Below are 26,337 nucleotides of genomic sequence, written 5' to 3'. Positions count from 1 at the left end.
TCCACCTGCATCTCTGCTAAGTGGCGATATATGGATCTACAGGAGATACACTACAAATAAGGTAGGATTATACCTCCTATGTCTGCTGTAATGTTACAGTCTGCTGGGTAGAGTGTTAGCTCTCAAACCAAGTCCACTTCCCACAAACACATACTGTATTTACAAGGGGGACTTTTTAGTGTCAGATATATACTGACCATGTATGGAGGGGCCCATAATTCATACTGCCTCATAACGAGGAAAGAAAAAAGGGAACGTTTACTCACCATACCAAACCGACAGGCACCCTCTCTTCACAATACCCTCTCCACCGGGGTGGGGGGTTGTGGACCACTCCGGACGCCTCGACTCTCTGGTTCCTGGCGTCCAAGCCAGACTTTTAACTCGCAAGGTCAGTCCCTCCACTGGGACTCCGTCGCGGCCGACCCAGCGCGGAGCTCTGGTCTGCACGCGCTCGTAGGCAGAAACCGGGGTGACCACTGGATCTCAACATCCAGCCCGTCGCCCGGCCCCACATACTTACTTGAATGTGTCGCGGCCGACCAAGCGCAATGCAATGGTCTGCGCGCGCTCGTAGGCCGGCTGGGGTGACCACTAGTGTCGCCCAGTCCGGCGTTTTTGCTTGAAGATCTCACAGGAAAAAAACACTGGAGAAAAACTACCTAAAAAAATGTTTTTTCTAAAGAAAAAAATCTTGCCAGGACCAAAAGATCCCAGCAAGGAACTTAGGTCCTTACTCCTGACTAGACAGAAAAAAAACTGATTCCCTGTAGCAGAGAGAGGGAGGATATACCCTCAGGGACTGCCCCTAAGGTGGAGCCAGAACGTTTTGTCTTTCTGCCTAGTCCTACTCCTGCGGAGACAACATAACCCAGCTCTTGACAATCAAGAAGACTACGTCTGTCAATGAGCGATAGAGAAATCTAGCCAAGGACACAGACATCTATAAAATCCTAACACTTTGCTCTTCCCTATTTTATACCTGTAAAACAATTGGAATTTACCTTTAGCCAGAAGATCAGGTCAGCTTAACAGCCACACAACTAGCATTTACTAGAAGGAGAAAAGAGGCATTCCCCATATCACCCTCATGATAGGTTCATTTTAAACCCCATTAAAGCAGACACTTGTAAAAAGCAGGAGCAGTAAACACCTTATTTTTCGGAAAAGGTAGCAAATTGGTTAAACCGAGAAACTTTAGGTCACAAAGGAACATGCCAAAATGACCTCAGTGAATAATACAGGATCTCGTGTGCTTTAACAACTGCAAAATATGCTGGCTGATACAAAGTACAGAAAATAGCTGGGTAAAACATAACTTTATAGATTTCAAGGCAGCATTTTATCTTATGCACTCGGCTATTCAGAGAATCAATAATAAAAATATAGTACTGGAAAGCAATAAAAAAAGGCAGGTTTTTTTTTTTTTTTCCTTACAAAGTATTATCTATAGGCCAACATGGCTCCCGTCTTGCCGCACAAATTTTTCCCTTGACTGACAGTGTGGAGTAATTATGAGCTGCTTTTCAGCACATCTCCCATCTGGCAGAGAGAGGTTTAAAGATCAATAATAGCCCGCAGAAGGGAGAACAATAATTGCAGTAGCACTTTGTTTCTTAGCATCATTACCTCCAGGTTCTTTGTCGGGATTGTACTCTAAAGCATTGCTGCAGATCAGGTCCACATCCAGCAGGAAGTCCCGCACAGTCATGTAGTGGTGCTTGTCGATTTTGGTCATGATGGTGGAAAGGTCCATGGGTTCTCTGATAACTTCTAGGTAATCTGAGACCTGCAGAACAAATGCCTAGCAATTAGTTTAAACCAGTTCAAGAAAAAGAAAACAAATTGAATAGTATAGGTGCTAAAAGAAGAGCTCCAGGCAAATGGATAAAACACTGTCTAGTTGCTTTTTCGTTAATGGACAGTTTTTTTTATTCGGCTGGTGCCATTCTCAGTCTTCACCAGGCTTACAGTGGGAGTGCCTGTTCTTTATGCTTATAAGAAAGAAAAGTTAGGTACCTATATTTAATGCCTTGAGTGCCTATTTTCCATATATTTACAGACTACATATAATCACTATTCATCTTACAGTCTTGATGAGATGGCTACGGTAAGACTCTCTAGGTCTAGTCTGTCAGACACACTGCTGTCTGAGAAAAAGGTCCTTAGCTACCTTAACAGGTTCATTTTATTGTCACAATAAACATCCTGTCTCACTGTTAAAGAGACCATGTCACCAATTTAATAAACTGCAGCTAAAAGGACACAAAAATCAAGTATTTAAATGTTTAAAGCACTTTCTGTAATTTTTTTTCCCTGTATCCACTTGAGCTCTGGATGATTTTATCCCTCCTAATGACCAGGCCATTTTTTGCTATTCAGCACTGTGCTAACTGGCAATTGCATTGTCATACAACTTTTATAATTTTCTTTCACACAAACAGAGCTTTATTTTCGTGGTATTTAATCACCACGTGGGTCTTTTATATTTTGCATTATAACGAAAATCAGAAAATTTGGAAAATATATATTTTATTTTCTCCTATAAAACCTATCCAATAAAAAAAAAAAAAAAATCGAATTTCCTAATGAATATAGCCCAAAATGTATTCCGCTACATGTTTTTTGTAAAAAAAACTAACAAAAAAAAAAAACTAAAAACGCACAAAATAAGTATTTTTTGATTGCGTGAAAGTTTTAGCGCCTGGAATAGATACTGGATTTTTTATTTTTTTTATACTAGTAATGGCGGTGATCAGCGACTTATAGTGGGACTGATGATACAGCAGGCAATCAGACACTATCTGACCAGGTTTACCAACACCGACATCAATAGTGACACCAATACAGTGATCAGTTCTAATACTATACACGGTCACTGTACCAATGACATTGGCTGGAATAGGTTAATATCTAGGAGTGATCAAGGGTGTTAAATGTGTACCTTACAATGTTTACTGTTTTATGTGGTGCTTTTCCTGAGCAATCTTACTGTTCTTTTACACTGCTTTGCAGGGGGAAAAAAAAAAAAAAAAAAAGCATAATCGCCTGTCAGTAGTTGGAGCTTTGTGTTTACAACACAGAGCTCCCTTCCCCGAATAACATAGCCGATGAGCGGGTGTCAGCGATTAACCATTGGCCGGTGCTCCCTGATCGGCTTGTGCTGTAACTAATCACAGCACAGCCAAGGTGGCAGGTACGGAAGTGCTGGATCAGATACATAATCCAGGGCAAAGAAGCCACTTAGCCGCCGGCCTCTTTTTGAAGTACGGTGGCAAACGGTTAATAAAGTGCTTTTAAAAAGCTTCTGTTTTTAATCGCTTTCAGCAGCTGATTTGAACGCTTACCGAACATGCAGCTTCTTTATCTTTTAATTCTTGCCTATGTTACAGCTGAAATTGGTGCCATGATTACTGCCCCAGGTTTCCAGTTTCAGGGTGGCTTCTCTCTCTTAGACATATTACGGAGTCACGCTTGCATGCAGGGACTACTGCAAAATGTTGCGGTAAGATGTTTAACCCCTGCCATCCATCCCAGCATCCCTTGAAACAGTTCTGAAGACTCAGGGGGCAGAAAGGATCAGCAACCATGTGACCATTGTCACAGAAGTCACATAATTTGATGCAGATAATTGGACCAACTACTAATCTTTAGCCCAGATTGAGAGCAGTCTGACAGCTCGGCCTTTGTGCTGAGAATATGCTCCCAGCACAAACATTGGCCGCCCAGCAACACATGCACAACGCATGCATTTTCAAGCCCACCCTTCTGCCAACGCACATGTGTTAGGGCAGCTGTAAAGGGGTTAACCCATAGTTTATTACAGGGCAGTTGTAAAGCTATTACAGAATTTTTTTTATTGTGCTAACTAAAAATGTTTAATACTACCAGAAGTTGTAACGTGACTTTGAACTAGCTAGCAAATTTGACTGGTCTGTTCCCTAGCACAGGTCCCTCCCTGCCAGAGGAGGTATAAGGGGCATAATATATAAATGGTCACTGGAATGACTGCTCTGAACCTGCCGACACCAAACCCAAGATGATGTTGGTTGCCCAGTGGCAAGCTCAAGGCTTTTGATGTCCACACAAGGAGTTTTTTTTTTTTTTTTTACAGGTAAAGGACATGCCTAAACTCTTATGGGAACAATTTTTTTTTTTTTTATATAAACGGTCTAGTGATTGTTTTGCAGAGACAGTGCATCTTTTGAAGTATGTAAAGCAATTTCAACTGTATGTTGAACAGTCTGGATGAATTGCAATTTAAATATTCATTCCAAGTACATAAAAACGCTTTACAGGCGTTTAATGATCATTATTTACAGGTAAATTATTTTATTTTTGTATATCTTTTTATAGCTTTGTTTTTTCAGTATCCCGCCTCCTATCCTATACAGCCTCTCAAGCTAAAGGAGCACCAGCTGCCTCATGCCTAAACTGTTATTGCTGCCTGAAATATGACCATCTGAGGGACTATGTATTAAACGCCAAGAGAGGCTGCAGACAGAGCTTGTGCTGTTCACTCCCGTCCTTTACCAAATCTCTCAATCTAGCTAAAGAAACCCCTGCTGTAAATCAGGTATCCGTAAGTGCACAAGAGATGGAAAGAATGCATAGAAGAATTACATACTGCTACGCACAACAGCCTAAAACACTCTTAGCAATCATTTATTATAATGCACCTAACAGAGGTTTTCACATCTGCCTGGAGTTTTAACAATGCATCAGTCTGTCAAAATGAGCAGCTCATGCAGATAAATGTTGCAGAAAAGACACAAATAGAGGGAGATTTACTGCATAATGCAGAGTCCATCATTGTAAAACTTAAATTTTATGCTCATAACTTACAAAACACAAGTAACTACACTACATGACTAGCGTTTAATCTACACGGGTCCTTAGACGGGGGGTAAATTCTCCTGAACAGCTATACAAATGTTTGTTTGTTTTTTTTATCTTCAAATCTTTACCCGCTTCTGTCCTGTAGGTTATTTCAATGCACCTGCTAAAATCTTTCAAAATGTATGCCAAGTTAAAAAGGCCCATTCCTGTTACCCTATACATAAAGCCAGCTTCATAAAGACATACCCCGGAATTCATAGTCTGGTGCTGACATATCTTGCAAAAAAAGTCTCACATATGTTCTAAAAGGAGCACAACATGCACCAAATTTATATACCCGTCTAGAACTTGCTTATATACACTTGTCTAGAAGCATGCTGCACCACTTTTAGAATGCATATGAGACTTTTGGAAAAATGGTCTCTGTACGTCAAAAGAAAGTTGGTCTTAGCTACCCTTTATAACATACAAACCGTTTGAATTTTATTTTGAACTTGGCGCAGATGCTGAGCCATAATGTAGAAATTAAGCAAATTATAACTACCTGAATTTGGCGTAAAGACACTGTCAGAACCAAAACTGTTGCTGATGTTTTTTGAATTAAGAGCAATTAACACTGGAAAAGTGCAGCACCAGCTCTACTTAATTCTCCCTATAGGTTTTTTTTGTAGAGGAACCCTGGCATACTAAAAACTTTTGGGTTGAATTGAAATAATTGGGAGCCAGGTCTTCTTGCCCAACATCAGTACCTGACCTCATAAATGGTCTTTGGATTGAATGGGTACAAATTCCCAAAGACGTGCCAAAATCTTTGGGAAAGCATTCCTAAAAAGCAGAGGTGGTCATAGCAGCAAAGAATGTGAGAATGGTGGCGGGAGTGGGAAAATTCAGTTTTATTTCCCACAATTTTGGAACCACTGGTTGAAGGAAAGAAAATAGCTATTGTTTTCTGCCAGTGTGAGGTTTCCCAGTGATCGCACAAAAAAAAAAAAAAAAAAAAAAAACACAAGACTGGTTGTAGTGAAGTTGATCAATAGATCAACTTCGGTACAACCGGCCTGGCTATAAACAAAACGAAATTCGCCCAGTTCCTGCTAAACAGGTCAAATTTCGATCAGTCTATGGCTGGCCTTGGAGGCGAACAATTTTATGCTAATTAGATAGACAACCTAAATTAGGCTAATAAAGATTCTGCAAGTAAACTGATAAATTTCCCTCATTGTGTACGAAAAAAAAAACATGCAAGACTCACAAATAAAGCCAGGAATAAACACAGTAAAAGGTTACAAAAAATACAATTATCTCCCCATTGGTCTGGCAATGAAGAAAGGTTCAAAAAGCCAGAGCTATGAGTAGATACCATAGAACACAGGTAATGTAAAAGGGTGTGTCTTATGATATAATTTAGACTGATGAACAGCATGCATATGATAGTGGTCTACTGTGTATGCAGCACAAAGCTTTGCATGGGTAACAAGGCAGAAGAAGCTGCCATCAAACGTTTAGTGTTCTCAAACAGTAGTCAAAAGACAACAGAAAAACCATACTGAGGACCCCATCTGACTCCAAGACAGACTTTACCTTTAGGTACATGTGATGTTATATGGTAGGGGACCTACCTAAAAAGTGATTGGTAGGCAAATTATTCTTTCTAGTTAGTTTTATTCTAAACTTTAGAACTAGAAAAGCAGTAAACACCACCTTGGCTCCTACCTATAGAGGTGGGCAATTTAGTCGTTAACTTCATTTTTTTTTTGTTGTTTTTTTGTTTCTTTAAAAAAGCCACAGGCATCATTTAGTTCTATAACATTAGCTTTTCCTATCACACCTAGTATAAAAGTATCTGATGTTGTCTTTAGCCTATTTTTGTTTTTAAGGTACTACAGCATGGTAAAAAAAAAAAAAAAACCTTGGGAGAGTCAAGACCACTGCTCTCACACACAGCTCAGAAGCCCAGATGATTAAAAACACCTCCATAAAAATCTAACCACAACTAAAAAGGCACACTTTTTTTTTTTAGTTGTGGGTAGAGAGAAGAGGGATTAGAACACTTGTCAGGTTTTTATTGCTGTCTGTGGCCTCGTTAGGCACACTAACCCTCTCCATTTGTGAAGGGGTAGGGTAAGTTGGCGCTGCCAAATAGTGTAAGTGAATCAATGGGAGAAATGTGTACCTTATAAACACCACTTAAATGCAGACAGTTTGGTCTAATTAGTGGACAATTGATGGACAAATGGAGTTGTTGGTGGACCCCAAATAAATACAGATGATATCACTAAATTGTTAAACACTAATAACATCAAATAAATAAGGATAATGTCACGGGTAACCAGCGCTGAAACGAGCGTTTGACCGAGGGATCCACCCTAAGGTTTCAACGCTGGTTACCCCTGTAGGGGTGCCGCTCTCTGGTGAGTGAGGGCATTATATAGAGAGGGGAGCACTGAGTACCTCACCCAGCACCCACGTTTTGAAGCCACCTCTGGGATACACTTTTTCTCTTCCTATAAGGACTGTTTTTTACTGTGTGGTTCACTAGAACCATTTCACCCACTGACTTTTTTGGATATTTCATTTTGGACTTTTTTACTGGATCACATATATGGATTTAATTATATACACTTATTAGTTTTATCATTCACTATATGTCACTGATTTATCGACATCTGGTCCTTTATATTTTATACCACTGGTTTACAGTTATTTTGATTTTTTAGGATCTTATATCACTATCTTACACACTTTTATATCAATTAACTTATTCATTCACGTGGCATCATATTATTCATATTTATTTATATATTTATCTATTTTCACCTGGGATATTTCAAACAAACTTTTTTAGTCACGTAGCACTACCACTGTCACCTTTAACCGGATATTGGTTTTATACTTTTATAAACTGCCACTAGTCACTTTAATTTTGCACCACACCACTCACATGTATTTATATTTAAGTTGATTTTACCACTGTATGTATCTTTTATAGTGACATTATGCTTATTTGATGTTATTAGTGTTGAACAATTTAGTAATATCATCTGTATTGATTTGGGGTCCACCAACAACTCCATTTGTCCATCAATTAGACCAAACTGTCTGCATTTAAGTGGTGTTTACAAGGTACACATTTCTCCCATTATTCAAATATAGCTCCAACTATATTTTTAGGGTAGGCTGCAGCCATACTTTCCTTAGCTTATCCATTTGCGCGGAATTTTTTGTATATCAACCCTCTCCATTTGTCCCATCTACTGGTATCACCTAAAGTGAAGTGAAGGAAAAACCAAAATGTTGGGTTGTCACCAGAACAGCAATAGAGATGAATCAATTTGCAAGTCAAATGTCTGTTTCTACAGGAGTAATGAATAACCTTGTACATGCAGTGGACTGGCATCACTTTGTATTTTGATCTTGCTGGCAACATTTGGCTTACTTTGAAAGTTTTAATACCTGCTTAAACAGCTCCATTACAGTTGATTTGATGGAAGTGCACTGCAAACAAATTCTGAAAGCAACTAAGGCATTTGGTAGTGCTACCAACAATGTTCTTTTCTTTGTCAAGCGCCCCCCCCCCCCCACCCCCTTTCCACCAGGAGTTTGAAAAGCTTCTAAATAATAACACCTCTAAAACGCAAACTAAAGCTATAGTCATTTCAAAGGCATTTTAGACCGAACGCCTGTGTGAGTATAGCCTAAATCTGGTATGTGCACTATTCGAAAATAACTGATTAAATGGCTTCTTCAATGCATAAGTATTCAACTTCAAGGAACTAGATAAAGGTTCTGTAGTTTGGATCAAGACAGACCCAACTGTTGGCTTCTTTTTAACCACTTAGTTAGTTTGCCTGCGTGATAAGAGCAGGGTTTAAGATCACTGATGAGAATGTGGCTTCATAGAGGTCAACTACATGGATTTCAGACTTACTCTGGTCTTGGAGTCACATAGTGAACCCTGCACGGGCATGCACAGAAGCGGAATTTGTTGTCAGTAAATACATTTTCTATTGAATTGCTTTGGTCATGTTAAAATTTACAACTTTTTGTGAAATAAGTATTAGGTCAGTACTGTTCAACATATTGTCTTGCCAGAACGCCAATTGCAAAATATCTGACAAAGATCAGTGATGGTCCCCAATGTTGCCAGGTTACTGGTCACAATACTGGATACTGGACACAATTGTGATTTTCCAGGAACACCTGAACACAAGCAGGTTGACTAAGGAGAGGATTTCATTGTTCATACATAGTGAAAACACAAATTGGTAGCTAAAAACTAATGCAAACCTGTGAGTTATCTCCAAGCCATATTATCCCAGTAAAAAAAGAAGGTTACCAAACATGCAGAACATAAATGTCCAAAAAAAAAAAAAAAAACACATTAAAGGGGGAATTTCCCACTTTCTACAAATGTGATTTAAAACAATATAAAAAAAGCCAAGACTACCACTTGATTCACTGCTACATACTCAAAGAATATTTTTATAAATTATGAAACAAAAAGACAGAAGGTGCTTTAAATACCACATTGCAGTCACCAGTCTAGGGGAGATTTTCACAACTGCCACTTGTAACTGATTCCACATGAAAATGACTGGTTATAAAGTAAAATCCAGTGAGGGTGGTTTTAAAGACCACATGTAATTACTGCAGAAAAACCTCCATAGATCACTAAATTCAGGACTCCTTACCTGTATACCTGTCCTGGTCAATAACATAGTACTGAAGACAGTAGATTAACTTGAAAGCCAGGAACATTTTAAAAATAAGGCTGCAGAAATGGCAGTCTCAGTGCTTCTCAGGAAAATGTCCTTAAAATATAATTTAACCCTCAGAGTGATTCCAATTGGTTAAAATGGTCAAGTGCCAGAACGTAACCAATCAAGAATTGATCTGAGGCATCCAGAAAACCCTAAGGAAAAAAGGGGAAGAAGAGTGTGACCTTCCCTGGACTGCTGCACCAGCTGTATGGGCACTGACTGCTAAATCACCGAGAGGCAAGTGCAGCAGGCGGTGGGGGTGTTCGTTGCCCGTATTTTTATAAAAAAAAAAAAGAGAACCTTCACTTTAAGCCATCAAGTGTTGTTCAGTACGAGTTGGAAAGTCAAAAAAAAATACCAAAACCTATACCTCTATAGAGCTGTGCATATAAACCAGAATGTTTTTTTTATATGCACAGAAACACTGACACTTGGCTAACCTGCAAGAACAGGCTTGGCCCACTCTGGAATCTGTTGATGGAGAAGCAGCTAAATCCCTGCACATTACACAGCGGGAGCCCAAATAAAACAAAACTCATGAGGTCACTGTTGTATGGGGGAAATGATTCAATGGAATGTTGAACAACCTAGCAATAACTAAATTCGATATTTTAGGGACTGCTCCAGATTGTTGATCAAAAGCCAATACTGACTGTACAAATTAAAAAAATACACAACTTTCACTGGAAGCTGTTATGTTACACATAGAAGCAAAAGCCAAACTCCTCTTTGTGCCAATTTGTAACCGTGAGGCGCACAGGGTATATACACCCATGTTTTTAGGGAGTGTGAAAAGCCATTCAAATACACAGCTTTGGACTGTGTGCATTTTTTTAAAGGATTTTCTATTTGGATCAGACATGTTTATTCATGGGTTTCAGAAAAATAAAAAAAGTTTCTACCATGTAAATCTTTTTAAAAATGGCCATACATGTAAATCCAAATTACAGCTTGTTCCTTCACAACTCCAACTTGGTTAACAATTATAATTGCATCTATAAAGGCCTCCTGAGCACTTTTCTGGTGTTCATTTGCCTCACATGTTGGCAGCATGTCTGGAATTGCAATGTGGCATCACAGAAATACCTTTTCACTGCGCAATAAGCAGCGCTGGGCAGCCACTTCCTGTCATGTGATGCATCATTTAAGCCCCCCTCTTCAAAAACATCACTGTTAACCACTCTGAAGCAGGACAGGACTGAATATAAAAATTTGCATATAATTCTGCCCAGTAAAAGTGTTAGGAAGTCACTGCCAGTGATCACAAAGTGCTTCCTCTGTTCAACGCCAACAGAACTTTAGCCCCAACGAATCCTAGGTTGTGCAGTTTCAGAACTTCATGTGCACTGCCCACTAGAAGATAATTCTGCTGCTCAGAGATAGCAAGAAGCTCTGAGAGAAATGAGGATATCACAGTTATGTATAAATCCCTTTTTATGGCAAGAAGCATGGATAGTTTTAAAAATAAAAAGTGTGGGTTTAGTGGCAGTTGTGGAACATACCCTGTTTAGGGGCGGTGTGTGATCCTTGAGAGAAGCTTTAATATCAAATGATGTTGGAAATGTTCATATATGGCCATTATGGTCAGAAGATTAAAACACCCCACTACTCTAATTATGAGAATCTGTGTGGACAAACTGCTCTTATTAATATTTGGGTGTAGCCAGCTTGTGTTTGAAGATGTAAGGTCTAGCCCTGACATTTATAGCCTTGCTTCACTATTTACAAAGTCACTGACCAGCATACAACTCAAACGCTCCTGTTTTGCTTCCTAATATGCTCCATTTGGTACTGCTTGTTTTACACCAATTGTGTTTTCACTGTGGTAAACAGGTCAAATGAACTCGCATAAAAAATTTAAAAGACCAGAAAACCCAAGCTCCAATTTGTATTAAAATGTAAGCCATGTTAATACTCACCTTGATTTTTTTTAAAGTTCTACTATAGGATAAAAATCACCCCTCCCTCCCTGCCCCCTTTAGTAAAGAAAAAAAAAAACCTTCTCTAAAAGCCCTTTCTACTTGCCTGCAGCCAGGATCATGTGACGCTTCAGTCCCGAGCCTTCTCTTCTGGTTACTTCCTGCTTTATGTCTTTCTTAAAGTGTTCACCTTAAGTGCCTGCCTGATGTGGACATTTCCTATTGGATGGGCTATGGGAGGGTCTACTCAGGATTGAGGAAACCGCTGACGCCAGTAGAGGGGATTGACAGTCTCAGGGGAGCATTACAGTGCTGGATCAGCGGTCCTTGCACCCAGAAACAGTGGCAGTATGGGACATTTAGGTGGGTATAAGTGGCTTCAAAAAATTAGAAAAATAAAGTCTAAGGGAATAAGTTAAAGGTGGATGGGAAGGAGTTTTGTAAAGAGTGGAGCTCGAATTACTAGAGCTGAAAAAAAAAAAAGTTGCTATAGGGTTATCCTATTCCTTGTACAAGCTTTGAACTTTGTCAAGAACTTCAGATAATTCAGCATTCTATAGAATTATCCACTGAGAACAGAGGATGCAGGCCAGAGAGAACAGTAGTTCAACTGAAAAGTAAAGTTTGGCCTGAACAGCTGTGCTGGGGGTTGATGTCAAAATTTCACTGCAGAGGTTTCAGTCAGCACTAAATATGTAGCACGGAACCAAAGCTTGCCCTGTGCCACAGCAAAGAGAAACTCAAGTTTTAGGCAGAGCGGTTCCTAACTGAAAGGGTTTTGAAAAGTTTTGGCTTAGGTGCAATTCCTCCCCAGCCCATATCTAGCCTAACACACAGGCATTTTAAGGTTTTTAATTTGCAGTCTAGGTTTACTGGCCCTTTAAGCTCCACATTAATGCAAGTTTTATTTACAATCCACTTCCTTGTCTATGACCATATGCAACCTGGCAGATAATTTGGGTAAGAAATATAGAGTAAGAAAATACAATCCGCTTCATTGTTTGTGCATTACTGAAACAAGACCTCTTCAATATCCACCGGTTTGCTGAAGATGTTAAAGCGTTTGTCAGTGGCCAGCCGCTTGGTAACATCCCTGAGGAACAGTCTCAGTTCCCGTAAAGTGTTTTCTTCGTTGTCCTCCATCTTTTGCTTCTCCACTTCAGACAACTGGCGTGGGGGAGGAGGCGGTGCAGGCGGTAGAACTTCCAAAGATTGGATTTCTGAAAGACAAAGTTACATCAGTCCTAAGAATTTATTCTTCTTCCATCCATTATAAATGTTCATGGTGGAGAAACAAGGAGGAAAGGAACAGTAGCTGATGAAAGATAAATTACATTTTGACGGTAACAATTTCATTTTTATGCACAGAAGTATTTCGATTAATGTAGGGTGCTATCAGTGCATTGCGTTTTTATATCACTGTATTTTACCCATCTACTGCCACTATCATAACAGATATTATGGCAATCATTCCCTTTTTCTTCATGAAGTCAGACTATTCTATTAACAACATAAATCCGTTATAATGACACTCCATTAAATGCAACAATGAATTATAAGTTATCTAGGTCATCTTCTGAAAACTAATCACCCAAGGAATGACTAAAGAGAAACATAAGACACGAACAGACTTCTTATTCCGTGGAGAATTCAGTAACTCATAACCGCCCAATACATTTCAGTTAACCAAAAGCTGATCTGTGAAAAATCATTTCTGATTGGCCACTATGAATACTAATATCAATTGAAAATTCACCAGCATCACAGAACTGTTTTTATAAGCTTAAATTTAAATATGGATATATAAATTACAGCCTTGAAGGGTACTTGCTATCCTAAGCTGCCACTAACAGAAGCAAAGCTATTTGCACATTGCAGTGTTATGCCCAGTCACAGGGACTAGAGGGGTTTCCAAAAGTCTATCTGAAGCAGCTTGCAGTGGACAGAAGCCTTGGCTATTTCAGGTAATAGCAGTCAGGTCTAGATAACATTTTCTAAACGGCCATGGAAGCCTCGGCACCGCTGGAGAACTTAATTTTAAGGTAAATCCTTCATAATGTGCTAGGCATACTAGCACACTATGCCCTAACCTTGCAGGGAAAGGTTTTTTTTTTTTTTTTGTTAGTTTTCTACTGCTTAAAAACGTGTAAATTAAAAAACAAAAAAAGGCAGTGTAGCTGTAAAAGTAGGCTCTTGATCAGGTATGATATATAGCAGCCTTTTTAACCAAGATGGCTTATGGGTTCTTAAGGGGTGCCTTGGCCTTTTTTTTGTTACACAAAGCCATGGTTCTTAATGCACAACACAACAAGCTTGGCCAGCTGCTGGTTTCCTAACAATTGATGATCTCATAGGTTGAGAAGGATAATGTAGGGTTCCTGAGGACACCTTGTTTGCCCCTCTCAGTTAGTACCGGGATCACAATAGCTGAATAAGGGAGAAGAGAAAAGCTGTAACGCTTGTCAGTCCCAGTTTACAAATGTATATTGCATTGTAGGAATGAATCAACTCTAATGTGGGTTCTGCTGGTGTAGATAACACCGCTTTATGTAACATTAGCTTAGGTTTTTTTACATTTTAGAACTGGGTGCCTTGAGATTCATTTTAAAGGGTGCCTTGACTGGAAGAAAAAAAAGTTTAGGAAACACTGGTCTAGAGCAGGGATTCCCAAACTATGGCCCTGCAGTTGTTCAGGAACTACAATTCTCATCATGCCTAGTCATGTATGTGAATGTCAGAGTTTTATAATGCCTCATGGGATGTGTAATTCTGCAACAGCTTCAGGGCATTAGTTTGGGAATCCCTGGTCTAAGGCACCTATAAAACCCCATAGACCAGGTGCTCCAATACACAAATAAAAACTTCAGGTGATAAAAGTAATACATGGATTTCAACTCGCCTAACAAGTCGAACCAATAATGATCAACCTTCAACTATGAAATGGTGTACTTAACCACATAATGTCACACAAGCCATAGTTCTACATCCTGGTGAGGTGGGCCTTAAAGCCCAGCTGAAGCAAAATCAGTCCCCAGCAGGTTTTTAAGCAGTTAAAAAGCACTGTTATACAAATCAGATCTCAACTGGGTTGAATTAAGTCCAGAGCCAATCTACCCACTTCCTAGTAGACTAGGGTGAAGACCACAACCCTCCCTGGCACTCCAGGTAATGCGGCATAGAGTGGGTCTATGTCCTTGCATAGAGCAGTTCTTTACAGCATTTAGGATCTGCCCACCACCAGAGAAAGGAAAGAGTCAGGATGACTGTGGTGTTACTGGACTAACACTGGAAAAATAAATGTATAAAGGATCCCCTCCCCCCCGATGCACCTAGAGGGGGTGAAGGGGCACCTGGTAGGACTTTTACATAGCGTGCACATATGTAGTGTATACCTGCTGTGCCAATGTTGTTGATAACTGCTGCAGTCCTCATGAAGGACATGCAGGTGAATATGTCATATCTCAAACTGGTTGATTACAGTCAAATGACAGGGAAAACCCAACAAAGCTGGAATGCCTAAATAGTGCTTTGTTTTAAAGTCTGGCTCCTATAGCCCCTGCTGAAGCATTTGGTTCAGATGATACTCTCAGACATGAAGGGATCAATGGTTTGACAAGTGAAAGGAGTTTAGATTCAATGAAAGGAAAGGCTCACAAGAAGCATGCTGCAGGCCTTTGATACATTTGTTAGGGCTGTGTTCTGGTTTATCATCTCTGCTGTTTAGGGGTCAGTGCTGAGCATGGAGGTCTAAATCCCATTATATCATCAATGACAAAGCTGCTAATTTACAGTGTACTATTGTGGTCCATGAAGAATAGAACAATGGTGGGAACTAGGCAGGGAAAACTGTGCAATCTCCTCAGTCCCAAGAGTTACAGTCTCCTACTGAAGCTGCCTCTTGTGTAAATCGGAGATTAGACTTAAATCCGCTTTTTGTCAGCAAGTAACATATTAATGGGTGATTAACCACGTCCTGGACACTCACCTGTTTTTTTCTTTTTCAAAGGTGGCATGGCTGCCTGACTGAGGATCAAATCTTGGAAAAAGTTAAAACGATCTTCCTCATTAGGTCTGCTAATGATAAAGACCTCCTCATATTGAGGCCTGAAAATACTCTTCACCTGCAGAGAAACAATTTGAAAAAAAAAATATATATATATATATATTACAACCCTGCAACAAGGAAAGCCTAACAATCGGACATGCTGAGATAAACCCTAATAAAAGAAAGTGTTATTATGCAAAAAGTTAAATTCCATGCAGATATAAAACATTATGCAATTTCTGTATTCCTTAATACATTCTTAAAACTTTTTTTATTTGTTTTTTTTTTTTTGTTTTTTTTAATAATCGCAAGCAGTATTAAGTATCTGGATTTGATCTTTATTCAGCCTATTAAAAGGCCTGTTACAACATGTTACATACTGGGGAGCAGGAGAAGCTGTACAAGGATCCAATCAGTTATGCTGTAGGGCAAGCAGGAGGAGTGTGTACAGGCAAAGCAAGCAGCACGGAGATAGGAGTAAGGCACACAGTGACAGATGGGAACATCAGTTGGAGCATCTCTTCACTGCCCTGTTACAGCCTTTTCCTTTAGGGACACCCTTTACCAATAAACATTAGGACTGAATTTATATGAATCCACTCCATCCATTTAGTAATCATGTGAAACCATTAAGATGCATACTACACATATCTCCAGTATTAAGCCGTTCATAAACAGTTCGAATCTCACCCAGTTCAGCAGGAACTGGACAAGATTCGAACCATGTATGGGCAGGCTGAATGTACTAAAGTTGATTGATCAACTTTGGTACAAACAGCCCGTGGGATTTTACATGGCGCTTGCAATAATCACTGTGTTCGCCAGGCGGGGACAGGAGAACACAATGGCTCTGCGGGAGGGATTCCCCAACACCACTGGCTGTGTTAATAGGGGAATCAAGTGATTTTCTTTCCTTCAGCCTATGGTTGCTGGAAAGAAAATTGCTCGGGTAAAAATTGTCAAGTCAATCTAAAGAAATACTTCAAAATATAAATGTGTTTGTTTTTTTTTTTTTAAATACCCAACTGAATTAAAAGGTGGCTTAGATGTTTTTGGAGCTCACCTTTTGGTACAAAAGGGAAAAAATGGAAAATAAAAATTCACTGAGAGTGGAATAAAATATTTACTTCCCTCATAATCAGAGAATTCTGTAGTTGCAAATTAGTCACTGTAAAGTTAGGAACACTTATACAACATTGTTTTTGCCTAAGTGTTTTAACAGGATAAAATAGCAATGATCTCAGTGACTTAGAACTTCATGTTCCATTACAGCAGCAGAATAAGAGTTCAAATAAAAAAAAAATTACAACTAATTTTAATCCACAAATAAAAAAAATAAATGTGTTTTAAATCCTCTCATCAAGGAGGACTTGCTTTAAATGAAAATAAAAGGTCTTATTTAAAAAGCATATATGTGGATTTTTTGTGTGCTTATTTACTTTATGAAGGTAAAGCAAGCCTGTAGTGAAATATCCCCAACAAGGACACTACATTTGAGTTTGCAGCATTGCTGTAAACAAAGGATGGTTGTAAACAACTGTCAGAAACCATTAGAGTGCATAGTCACCAGGCTTCTGTCTGATATAATGCTCAGGGCACATTAGTACAGTATATTTTATGACATTTAACCAGGATACTCTGAGTTATGTTTAGTGTAATTACTGTTGCGATCCAGTCAGCTCTCTGCAGCGCAGTGTTAATTTCGTCAACTAAAATACTGTATTACTATTTTAGTCTACTAAAATACGACTAAAAAACAAACAATTCAAATGACTAAAATACAATTAAAACTAAAATGGCATTTTAGTCAAAAGACTGACTGAAACTAAACTGAATTTATATCACAACGGCTAAATCTGTGTCTGTAGTGCATGTTCAAACCTTAATACCATAAATATTAAACATGTTATTAGATTTTCATTCAAGCAGTATATAAATGTTTGGCAGTTCTAAAGAAATAATGCATAAACATGTAACTAAACCCCTTACATTTTAGTTGACTAAAATGTACTGGAGATTTTAGTCACCTAAAATACGACTAAAATTAAAACAACTCAGATGACTAAAATACAACTAAAACTAAAATGGCATTTTAGTCAAAAGACTGACTGAAACTAAACTGAATTTTTTTTTGTCAAAATGAACACTGCTGTGGCGTTACGCCTCAGGTCTCCAACTTCCTGCCAAACCTGTTGGTGCAAAGACAGAGTACATAGTGGGGTTGATTTACTAAAACTGGAGAATACAAAATCTGGTGCATCCCTGCATAGAAACCAAACAGCTTCCAGGTTTTTTTGTCAAAGTTTAATTGAACAAGCTGAAGTTAGAAGCAGATTGACTACCATTCACAGCTGCACAAGATTTTGCACTCTTTAGTTTTAGTAAATCTACCCCAGTGTGTGCCGAGAGCCAATTTTGAATCTACATGGTTAGAGCCTTCTACATCCAGGCGTTCTTGAAATGACCAACATACAAGCCTTGATTAAGGGGGAGTTTGTAAACCCCCAAACTCACTGACTCTCTTATCCTATTGATCTTCCAATAACAGGAAACTACTCTGGACTAGATCTATCCACCTTACTGCCATCTACTGCACCACAGACAGGACCTAGATCAGGTGACACTTTTTCCTCAAGAAGCTGTTCTGGACGTACCTTCTGTGTTGGAAGAAACACTGCCATTTTTTTTTAGTTGCTCTTTAAATGAAAGTTAGTAAAATGGGAACGGATAGTTTAAAGAGCCAATTTCCAGGAAGAACACATTACTGCAGCTAATATGGAACCAGAGTGGATTATAGAAGGGGACACAGAAGGAGCAATGGTGGCTGACAGGACTACAAGGGGAGCTGGAAATGGGAAACAACCTGCTTTGATTTGGATATTGCGGTATACATCTCAGAACACAGTAAAAGGGTCTCTGTTTAAATGCAACAACTTCCTTTAAGTACTTGAAACCGCTACATAAAAAATATTTGTAATTTCATCTAGCCTTACTGTGATTCACACACCTCTGCTCTACCGCAAAGCATGTTCCTCAAACTTTTGCCAAATTAGAAGCTTGTAAAACCTGGCTGTGCATTCTATCTGCCCATTGTACAATGCATAGACCGTATGTGACAAACCAATGAGTGGGATGCAGGAATTACAAGTGGCACAAGGTGCTATAAAGTTGAGGCAGCAACAGGTGTGTCGCTGCCTGGCTATATAATTGGAAGATCAGTGTGAACAACAAGGGCTGGCTACAAATCTTACAACCAAATAGGTGTATAGCTGATTCCCAGCCTTACTTTCACTCTGCATAGTCTCCTCTCCTGTACTGAAATTGCTTACTCCAATTTTCCTGCATGCTGTGAGCTTCAGGTTTTTTAGAAGCTGCCGCAAGGCAGACAGAGCCTGCCTCGTTACAAACAATTCAGCCAAGTGCTCACTCCAAAGGGGAAGACCGGCATGCTGCTCTCCTCAGGAAGGGAACTCCCAACATGGGTAAAGAAAAGGAGGCGCAAACACCTAGTTCATTACCCGTGGCCACTGTTTAAAATTATATATTTTTTTTTTTTTTTTATAAAATGCCAAATGCATACTCACAGACAAGAAGATATTTAAAATCGTGTTACAAGAATCCATCACACATGGACTGGAACATGTCCTTGAAGATAAGGACCGCTAACGCATTTCAGGAGTCAAGCTCCCTTCCTCAGAGCTCTGAGGAAGGGAGCTCGACTCCCGAAACATGTTAGATGTCCTATCTTCAAGGACATGTTCCAGTCCATGTGTGATGGATTCTTGCAACACGATTTTAAATATCTTCATGCCTGTGAGTATGCATTTGAATTTTTTAAACAGTGACCACGGGTAATGCACTAGGTGTTTGCGCCTCCTTTTCTTTTATAGAGCCTGCCTCGTTCCCTGGATGGAGATGGGTCATCTAGCCCTTTCCTCCCCAGACTTGCTCCACTTTTGGTCCACATGGTCCACTTTTCTTTTACTGAATTTCATGTTTTTGTCAATCAGGGAGGCTCAGCATCACATGTGGATATTGCTTAGGGCTGTGTCCATGCAAAAGCAGTCCTGTCTAGCAAAATTCACACCTGCAAACTGAAATCCACCCATCAAAAGTCAGCCAACTGCTTGCATCAGTGCTGAGGCCTCTTGAGCCTAGTACTGATTCAAGGTGCTAAAATGTTTTTAGGAAGCTATGTATAGTACCCTGGTAATCCCTCCCACCAGATATGATCTGCCTACATTGCATTGAGAGACAGAGAAACAGTGATTAGAAACAAAAAGTGATGAGGTCAGACTAAAATGGAGTATGTAATGAAAACAGAATTTTACAATGCTATTTGTATTATTTATGAGTGGGGAAGGAAGGAACTGGGGGAAGGCAAAATATAAGCAGATTAAACTTCGGTGTTAACGGTTTGCCTCAAGTTTAAATAGTGTACAACAAACAGCCTTATTTATGCAATTGGAATGGCTGAACCAAACATTACTTTGTTTATCCGTGTGGGGGTGAGGTAGTGAGGGGTCTTAGATGAGCTTTTCTGATGGAAGCACAATATACTATACCAAAATATTCCAACTGTGCATGTGGGCACCAATTGCTCTATTCTCTGTGGATAAAGTTTACTAAGGTGGTCAGTGAGTGTGTGCACTACATGCATCCCATTAATGGAGACCGAACACATCTGAGCAGGTTCCATTGGATCAGAGGTCTTATTAATATGAACAATTGTCTTCCTACTCAACATTCACCAGGTTATGTGCCTATAATTTGCATTTCCCTGTGTACACATTCTTTTCCTTACAAGTGTGATTTCAAAGAAATAACGTGTTTTTTTAGAAAAAAAAAATTTAACATTTTCACTAAAATTGATTTAGCAGATATTGTAACTAAGAAGTGGGATTTTCTGGCAGCTTTTTATTGTGCGAATGATCATACTTGTCATTCTCCATAATATACTTGATTGAACAATATGCACACACATAGGCATGGCCCTTCTATGCTTTCAAGTACAGAAAATGTCAGATTTAAGACAATGTGGCACTGTCAAGTTTATTTTGCTACATTGTGATTTTCACAGTTGAGAAAAGTATAACCTGACAGATTATGATGAGGTGGGCCAAAATGAGCCTAAAAAAAGTCATCAACTAAACCAGTGTGGATGGACTTCATGTCTCCATAGAAGCCGTTGATTTCAATGCACTGATGGTCAGCAAGCCTGAATGAGCTGCATGAAGGTCGGAATAAATGGCTCTATATTATCATCATACAGGATTAGGCTGTTCTCTGTGTCCTAAGCCAGTTACTCAACCTACGGTTATTGAAAGGGCATAAAAGGAATAACTTGCATGGATCTACTGTGCTTCACAGTAAGGAAGTAGACTTGATTCAATTGGACATTGCATTCTTGTTTCAATGTAGATTTTACACAGCGTCCCAACTTTTTTGGAATTGGGACTGTACACAAGGTCTAGAACTACACCAATACCTAATAAAAGTAATGAAAATTTTTGCAAGTGTACAATATCTTTAAAGTGAATTTTAATAAAACTCTTTAATTTGCTGCTGAGAAGTAAAAGCAGGTAATTCTTGGTGGCTGCACAATTTTACAGATTTCAGTCTGTCTTTTTTTTTTTTTTTTTTATTTTTATTTTAAAGATTGAACAAAAGGCAATTCCAGTACAGGGAAATCAAAACAGCCCAATAACATGAGGTATTCATCAAGCAAAGAATATGACCATCTTATGTAGAGCAAATACCAACCAAAAGGTCATTTAGAAACATTAGCATTGTGGATACCATAAAAGGGATAACAGACCCAGCGTAAGTGTCATAGGCACTAGGTCGCGTCTGAGGTAACTGAAGGTGTTTATGTAAACATCTGGGTGAAAGCACCATATGCCTTGAACTGAGGTCTTTACAATCAACCCACTATTGTAACTATCTGTCGCAGCTGGAAGAGGAAGAGAAGAAAGTAGAGGAAATAAGGAATGGCACAACAGGGTAAACCGAATGGGCGAGGGGGGGGGGGGGGCAGTTCCGTGCCGGGCCATATGTGGAGAAGGGTACCCCTCTCTTCCTAGCATATGTCTGAAGTCCCCAGGAATATCTTGTTCAACAGGGACGGTACCCTGTACCACCTAGTGAGAAGTTTATAGTTATTCCTGGAGCCTTGTGCAGGTCGCTGTTTTCAGTGCAATAGTGCATAGGTTCATTTTCTGTGTCGGGGTAAGTTACACTTGAAGGTCTCGTTCCCATTTGGAGAGGAACAGCGGGGGTAAAGCCTTCCTCAGGGGACCCCAAGATGCGGTAAGTCTGCGACAACGTGTGGGGCAGGTCCCCCTCCCCATGGCATAGAACTTCATAGGGGGAGAGTTCCCGGTTAAAGAGATCTGACGTGGGCAGCGATTGAAGAAAATGATGTAGCCTGGCCGCTGGCCAGAAACCGAGCGCAAAGCGACCTGTAGGGTCCATCAATGCTTCAATGGAGGGCCAGCCCCCTGGACACAAGAAGTGAGACATCGATTTCCGATTGTTGCGCAGTAAAGGCACGTTCTGAGAGGCCTGGTGGGAAGGCTGAGTTACTCAAAATCGGGAACAGGGGGGAGGTGGTTGTGGAGATGGCAGAGTGAGAAGAGAGTGAGGCCACCACCGAAATAATGACTCCAATCGTAGGGTGGGACTTAACAGAGGGTGGGCAACTGTCCCTGCACCATGGGGCGCCCCCCAGAGGGAATCCCGACTGCGCCTGTTCTAATTGCACCTAGAGTTTACTTGTGGCATGTCTACGCCAATCTAATAAGCGTCCAAGATGGGTCGCCTGATACTGATATTTAGTCACATCAGGTAGGGCCAGGCCCCCATATTGTTTGGGCAGGGTTAAGAGCGAGCGGGACAGTCGTGGCTAGCCCGAAGGCCAAATGAAGCATATAAACAGGGAATAAAGGCGTTTGAAAAAAGCGGACGGTAACTTAATCGGGAGGGCTTGTAGCAAGTATAATACCTTGGGGAGTACCGACATTTTAAGAAGGTTGCACCTCCCGAACCATGAGTGTATGCCACTCGACCAGGAAGCAAGAAGTTGACATATCGTGACTATCAGCGGAGTAAAGTTAAGGTTGCAGAGTTTAGAGGCATCAGGAGCCATGCGGTTGCCCAAGTAGGTGAGTGCTATACTAGTCCATCGGAACTAGTCCAAGGTAAGGAAGAGGATATGTGAGCGAGCAAGGCAGGTGGGATGGCAACCCCCATAGCCTCCGATTTACTAAAATGTATCTTGAGGTTGGCATAAGTACCATATAGCTCCAGTTCCTTAAGAAAATTGGGAGCAGAAACGACCGGATTGGAGATAGAGAACATCATGTCATCCACATAGACAGATACTTTGCATTCCACATCCCCAATCGTAAGGCCTTTGATGTCCGGGTTGGCTCTCACCCTGCTGAGGAAAGGCTCTAAAGAGAGAGCGAAGAGTAAGGGGGGAAAGAGGGCACCCCTGGCGAGTGCCATTTGTAATAGGGAAAGAATCCGAGAGGATGCCTTTGCATTTCACCTGCGCCGTGGGGCTAGAGTAAAGTTGCCCAATCCAAGAGAGCATGGTCTCCCCCAGACCTATCGATCGCAAGGTGGCGGTCATGAACCTCCAACTGACACGGTCGAAGGCCTTTTCCGTGTCCGTATTGAGAAATATACATGGGGTGTTAGATGTCCGTGCAACATGGATGAGGTTAACGACCTTGGTGGTGTTGTCGCGGGCCTTGCGGGTAGGAATGAACCCCACCTGATCCAGGTGAATCAGGCAGGTCATGTACGGCCCAAGGCGGTTCGCCAAAATCTTAGCAAAGACCTTCAAATCCACGTTCAGTAGGGAAATCGGGCGGTAGCTCCCGCACAGGGAGGGATCCTTCCCCTCTTTCGGTATAAGAGAGATGTGAGCACTAAGGGAGTCCCGTGGGAAGGTAGAGTCATTGGAACCCAAGAGGTTGAGCCAGGCCAACCAGTGGGGGCAGAGAATTGGAAGGAAGGTCGTATAGTAGGGGAGCGTAAAGCCATCCGGTCCCTTGCCCACTTTAAAAGGAGCTGAGTGCACCCTGAAGTTCCAGTAAGGAGATCGGGGCCTCCAATTGGTCTTTCTCATCTGGAGAGAGGCACGGCAGGTGTGCGGAAGCTATGTAGTCATCCAGTTGATGTGCGGGGGTCGCAGAAGAGGGCAGGTTATACAAGTTGGAGAAAAATTCCCGAAACGTTGCCGCGATCTGCCTCAAAAAGGGCAACCCGTCGTCCCGATGCGGATTGTATGTGGGGAATATAATTCGCCAATCTCTGTGCCTAATGGACGCTGCCAACAACCAGCCACACTTATCACCTGAAAGGTAAAACTTCTGGCGGGACCTCTGAAGATCGGCCCTCGCTTTTGTAAAGAGAAGGTCTTGCACTTTCTGACGCAATGCATGGAGTTCCAACTCTATCTCCCTAGAGAGGGAGCGTTTGTGTCTAGCCTCCAGGGTGTGAATCTCGCCCAGCAGCTGTTCCAACAGCTGTAGGCGGAGCTTTTTGAGTCGTGAACCGTGCTTAATGAAGACGTACTACCGTTGTGTGCTTCCCATATTATCCCCGGGTCGCAGTCCTCCGTCCCGGGACATTCACCCGAAAGTACTCTGTGAGCTCTCGTAAGACCTCCGAATGTACCTCTGTTTTGGAGCGGCGAGTCCCCCGTCCCCCCAACTCTAAACCGGTAATTGTTAGAAACTTTTTAAAGCATCGCCTATGGAGATTTTTAAAGTGATGCTAAAGTATTTTTTATTTTTTCCTTCAAAAAGAACATGTTATACTGATCTGCTCTGGGCAGTGGTGTTGCACACCGAAACCCAAATCCTCTTCTCGGGTCCCTCGCCACCACTCCTGGCCCCTTCCCTGTCGGGTGCCCCTATATAGCAAGCAGCTTGCTATGGGGGCACCCGAGCCATTCTGACACGGAGCAGCGGTTCGGCCCCCGCCCCCTCTGATCCAATGGCACTGCTGCTGTGTCTCAGCCAATTAGAAGAAGTGTCCCCTGAGGCACTCAAGCCCATCACTGGATGGAGATGGGGCTCAGGTAAGTATTAAGGGGCTGCTGCACACAGAAGGTTTTTTTTATCTTAATGCATAGAATACATTAAGATAAAAAAAACTTTTTCCTTTACAACCATTTCACCCTTCCATGAGAGAGTGCAATTTTAAAGCATAACATGTTGGGTATCTAGCTACTTGGAGTAACATCTTATACATTATACAAAAAATTTGAGCTAATTTGACTTTTTTTTTTTTTAACTCGTTAAGTGTATTTTTCCCAAATTGCGTTTAAAGACCACAATGCAAATACAGTGTGGCATAAAATATTGCAACGACCGCCATTTTTTTCTTTTGGGTCTCTACTAAAAAAAATGTATATATACACACCGTAATTATCGGCGTATAACACGCACTTTTTCCTCCTAAAAATGGAGGCAAAGGCAGCAGTGCGTGTTATACGCCGATATTAAAAAAATAAAAAAAAAAAGGCCAGGAAGCATCTCCGAGAGCAGAAGGGGGCGGGCTGGGCCGAGGAGAAGCTAGAACGAGCAAGCGCAGTCATCGGAAATCCCGCCTATGACAGACGTCACACGTCTCTCATAGGCGGGACTTCCGATGACTGCGCTTGCTCGTTCTCCCTTCTCCTCGGCCCCTTCTGCTCTTATGACCGTTCGTCCTTCCTTCTCCTCGGCCCGGCCCGCCCCTTCTGCTCTCGGCGCTGCTTCCCAGCCTTTTTTAAAACAGATTAGGATAGTTCCAATGGCGCTTGCGAGGCTGCATATATGGACACTGCTGATGAGGCTGCATACATGGACCCTGGACAAATATTGAGGTGCGAGTTACACGCCGATATATATATATATATATATATAAACAATGTCTGGGGAACTCTAAGCAAGGTCTTCAAATGAATAAGGCTTTACCTCACATTTTTTTTCCTTATAATGCATGTATATATGGAGAAAAAGCAAAGCATGTCCTGTTTTAAACATTGGCAAAGATGTTTATTTAAAAAAATGAATTTTGAGAACCACGTCTATGTTTGCAGCAGATGCACGAACCTCAAAAACCGGTTAAAACCCACAATAATATCAGTTCCACCAAGTTTCAGACTTCCTACTCTAATGCCATGTTAATCCCTAATTTATAACAGTGTGCAGAATGACAAATACATGACAAGGAAAAATGTATTGAGTATTTGCTGGCAACTGTGCAGAGTAAGATCATAAGATAAGCAAACACTTAATTTTCTACCTGAAGGGAAATTAAACAGACTTGCATCTCAATTAGAGGCTCTATTAGCACTCAGAAAGCATGCTGGAGTAAAAGAGAAGAGGGCCGCCAAATTCCAGTGGCCTTCAGTACAAAAGCACAACCAGGAACTGCAGATGTTGCCACCTGTTTAAGCATGGAGAAAAAACCTATACTTCCCCATTAAGGGAAATCTAAGATTACCTACATAGCAGCAGGTTAGGAACCCGGGACATAATGTCGAATTGTTCCCTTACTAGGGTGTAGGTAAAAAAAAAAAAAAAAATTGATTTTGTAAAATCTTACTGTAAAATCCTTTTCTCTTAGCTCATTGACAGACGTAGTCCTCGGTGATACAGCACCTTCGGGTTATGTTGCCTCCACAGGAGTAGGACTAGACAGGAAATGAAAAATTCTCTGGCCACACCCTAGGGGCAGTCCCAGAGGGTATATCCTCTCTCTGCCTCAGCAA

At 40.8% G+C, this 26,337-nt stretch overlaps 1 protein-coding gene across 4 annotated transcripts in view; it reads right to left on the bottom strand.

The window, feature by feature from the left end:
* Window positions 1–26,337, bottom strand: part of ATAD2B (ATPase family AAA domain containing 2B) — a 346,270-nt gene that overhangs the window by 111,069 nt on the left and 208,864 nt on the right. For 2 of the 4 annotated variants that reach the window (XM_082251749.1, XM_082251751.1), the window contains exons 20-22: window positions 15,504–15,639; window positions 12,542–12,738; window positions 1,630–1,789 (exon numbers count right to left, since the gene is read on the bottom strand). In XM_082251749.1, coding sequence (XP_082107875.1) covers window positions 1,630–1,789; window positions 12,542–12,738; window positions 15,504–15,639 — 493 coding nt within the window. The remainder of the gene's footprint in view (window positions 1–1,629; window positions 1,790–12,541; window positions 12,739–15,503; window positions 15,640–26,337) is intronic. The other 2 variants (XM_082251750.1, XM_082251752.1) reach the window with 1 other exon arrangement.

The sequence above is a fragment of the Pelophylax lessonae genome (genome assembly GCF_965119305.1).
Source record: "Pelophylax lessonae genome assembly, chromosome: 3".
Lineage (NCBI taxonomy): Eukaryota > Metazoa > Chordata > Amphibia > Anura > Ranidae > Pelophylax > Pelophylax lessonae.
The sequence above is the reverse complement of the archived record's forward strand: the minus strand, read 5'-3'. Positions and strand labels throughout refer to the sequence as shown.